Source organism: Myotis brandtii, unplaced genomic scaffold (assembly GCF_000412655.1).
Source record: "Myotis brandtii unplaced genomic scaffold, ASM41265v1 scaffold1335, whole genome shotgun sequence".
In the NCBI taxonomy this organism is placed as follows: Eukaryota; Metazoa; Chordata; class Mammalia; order Chiroptera; family Vespertilionidae; genus Myotis; species Myotis brandtii.
This window is the reverse complement of record NW_005354738.1, coordinates 171,195-173,778: the sequence shown is the minus strand read 5'-3', so window position 1 is coordinate 173,778 and position 2,584 is coordinate 171,195. Positions and strand designations below refer to the sequence as shown.

General features: G+C 49.1%; 1 protein-coding gene across 2 annotated transcripts in view; it reads right to left on the bottom strand.

The window, feature by feature from the left end:
• The window catches only part of CPPED1 (calcineurin-like phosphoesterase domain containing 1), a 109,117-nt gene extending 106,543 nt beyond the window's left edge, over positions 1-2,574 (bottom strand). For both annotated transcript variants that reach the window (XM_005860346.2, XM_005860347.2), the window contains exon 1: positions 2,400-2,574. In XM_005860346.2, coding sequence (XP_005860408.1) covers positions 2,400-2,469 — 70 coding nt within the window. In that variant the 5' untranslated portion in view covers positions 2,470-2,574. The remainder of the gene's footprint in view (positions 1-2,399) is intronic.
• Positions 2,575-2,584: the final 10 nt, after the last annotated feature.

Sequence of the window (2,584 nt, the reverse complement as noted above, 5' to 3'; positions counted from 1 at the left end):
GGGGGGAGAAAAGGGGGGGGGGGGGAGGAGACATATGTATGACCTTAAACAATAAAGAATTTTTTTTAAAAAGTTCCTAACAGCACTGTTACCAAGAGTGAAAAATATAAACCGCTCAATGCCCATTATATCAGAAAATAGCTGGCATACTAAAAATTAGGATAATTAAAGGAGGGATTAAAAATAAATTATTTGGGATGAGCTGAGTGTAGAAAAACTACAAAAGACGGTATGGTAGCCCAAAGATAGAAAAGCAGAGCTGCTGCCTCCCCTACATCTGAAAGGAGGAAGGGAGAGAGTAGTTACCCAAATCTGAAAAGACCCAAAGCAAAAGCTATCTTGAAAGCAGTGAACTTGAGGTAAGGAATATAACTAGCTCAAAGCAAGTCCACAGGGAGTAAACTGGGGGAATGAACACCCTTCCTCTGCTTCCTGGTGGGGACTCCCCATTGGCTGACCCCAAGGGAAAGCCAGAGGACGAGGAGCCCACTGACGCCCAGAGAGGCCAACATCCTGGAGCACAGTGGAGATTCGGAGGGACAGAGATACTCAGCATATCCAGCAACAGAATGCATAGAGAATATATTTATACAATGGAATACTGCCCAGCAGGAAAATTAGTGAACTAGAGCTACTTATATCAATATAAATCTCAAAAATCTCATGATGGGCAAAAAAAGGCTTATTAAAATATTTAGAGAATGGGCACTACAGCAGATTGCATTTCCCAAAATCCACCACAGCTATATTCCTGGCTCCCATGTGCTCTTCCAAAATCTTGCCACTCCCCACCAGGAGCTGCAAAGAAAGAAAAGAACAAGGTTTTAGGACAGAATTACAGGAGAAACCTACTTTAACGGAGTAGCCAGGGAAAATCTGTCTGAGAAGTAACTTAACTTTAAATAAGATGTGAAGATTGAGAAAGAGCCAGGCCCCCAGCCAGGCTATTAGCTATGGTAGCCAGGAAGAGCAAGTGCCAAGGTCCTAAGGAGAAAGAGATACTGCAATTGGCCCTTTTAAAAATGCAGTTCAAGAAAGACAGTGTAAAAAAAAAAGAAAGAAAAAGAAAGCCAGTGTGGCCCTGGCCGGCGTGACTCAGTTGGTTGAGTGTTGTCCCGGTGCAGCAAAAGGCTGCCAATTGGATTCCTGGTCAGGGCATATGCGGGCGTTGTGGCTCAGTCCCCAGTGGGGTGTGTTTGATGTTCTGCTCTCACATTGATGCTTCTCTCGCTCTCTCTCCCTCTGCCTTCCTCTCTCTCTAAAAAATACCAATAAAAAATCTTAAAAGAAACCCAGTTTGGCAGAAAAGAAAACTAGGCACGGGAAAGAATGGAGCATGAAGGAAGAAGGTGAGCACAAGCCAGATGCTGCAGGGCACCTGTGACTTCCCTTTGGGTTACAAAACTGGTGAGTGCAAGGGAGGGAATCTGACTCCAGGCAGCAAAATGCCACAGAGAGAACCAGGGAACCAGGGGCAGACTTCCCTCTAGAGCAGTGGTTCTCAACCGTGGCTGCACATTAGAATCACCTGGGAATCTTGTTAAAATCCTGATTTCTGGGCCTCGTCCTCCGGAAATTCTGTTTCTTTGTTACTAATGATGAGGCCCAGAAGTCAGGATTTTAACAAGATTCCCAAGTGATTCTAATGTGCAGCCAAGGTTGAGAACCGCTGCTCTAGACGTTCAGCTCTGGGGCCAACATTCACTTTAGCACCTCGTCTGTGTCAGACACCGGGTTTCAAAAACAGTTTCCATTAAAAGAATAACGTGGTTAATCTGTTACCTATCAGAATCTTAACAAACCCATTTTTACAGCGAGGCAGATTGCCTACATTCAAAGTCCAAGCATTTGACTGACTCTACCACGCCTCTCCACTGTTCTGACGCGCACTGGGAACATTTGGGTGGATGAGTCATATTATAGTAAATAACCGTGATTGCGGCGTATAAAATACATCATGGGGAACGGCCACAATAAAAATAACGACATCTAACGTGCACCAGACGCTTATCGAGTGCCACACAGAACTTTCTGTTATTATTCCCGTTTTACAGATGGGGAAACTGAGGCAAAAACTTGCCGAGGAACGTGTCCTAGGCAAGGCGAGGACACCAAACCCAACTGTAGAGCCCACTCTACTGTGAAGTGCTTCGCCGCCTTACTCTTCTCGCAGGGACGTTAGGTCGCGGCCAGCGAGGCTCCAGGACCCGACTCCCCCCGCGGGCACCCGCGTCTCCATAGCGCCCGAGGAAGCCTTTCCGCCCCGACTGTGCGGACCTTATTTTGGTCCCGACACCGACTGTGGCCCCGATGGGGTCCGGCTGGAGGTGCGCGCAACCACACCAAAGGTTCCCCCGGCGCAAGGTTCCGCAGCCCGAAGCCTTCCCCTCCCCGAGTACCTTCGGGAAACGCGTCCAGGGTCCTGCCCCGGGCTCTGTGGAAAACACCCCCCGCCTCCGCTGCGGACATGGCGAGAGAGTTCCTGGTCCCACCTGAGTGCACTGCGTGGGAGGGAGCGGCGCGACTCCTCACCGCCCAACTGCCGGCAGGGCCAGGCCCGCTAGGGGCGGAGCCTTCTGCCAGG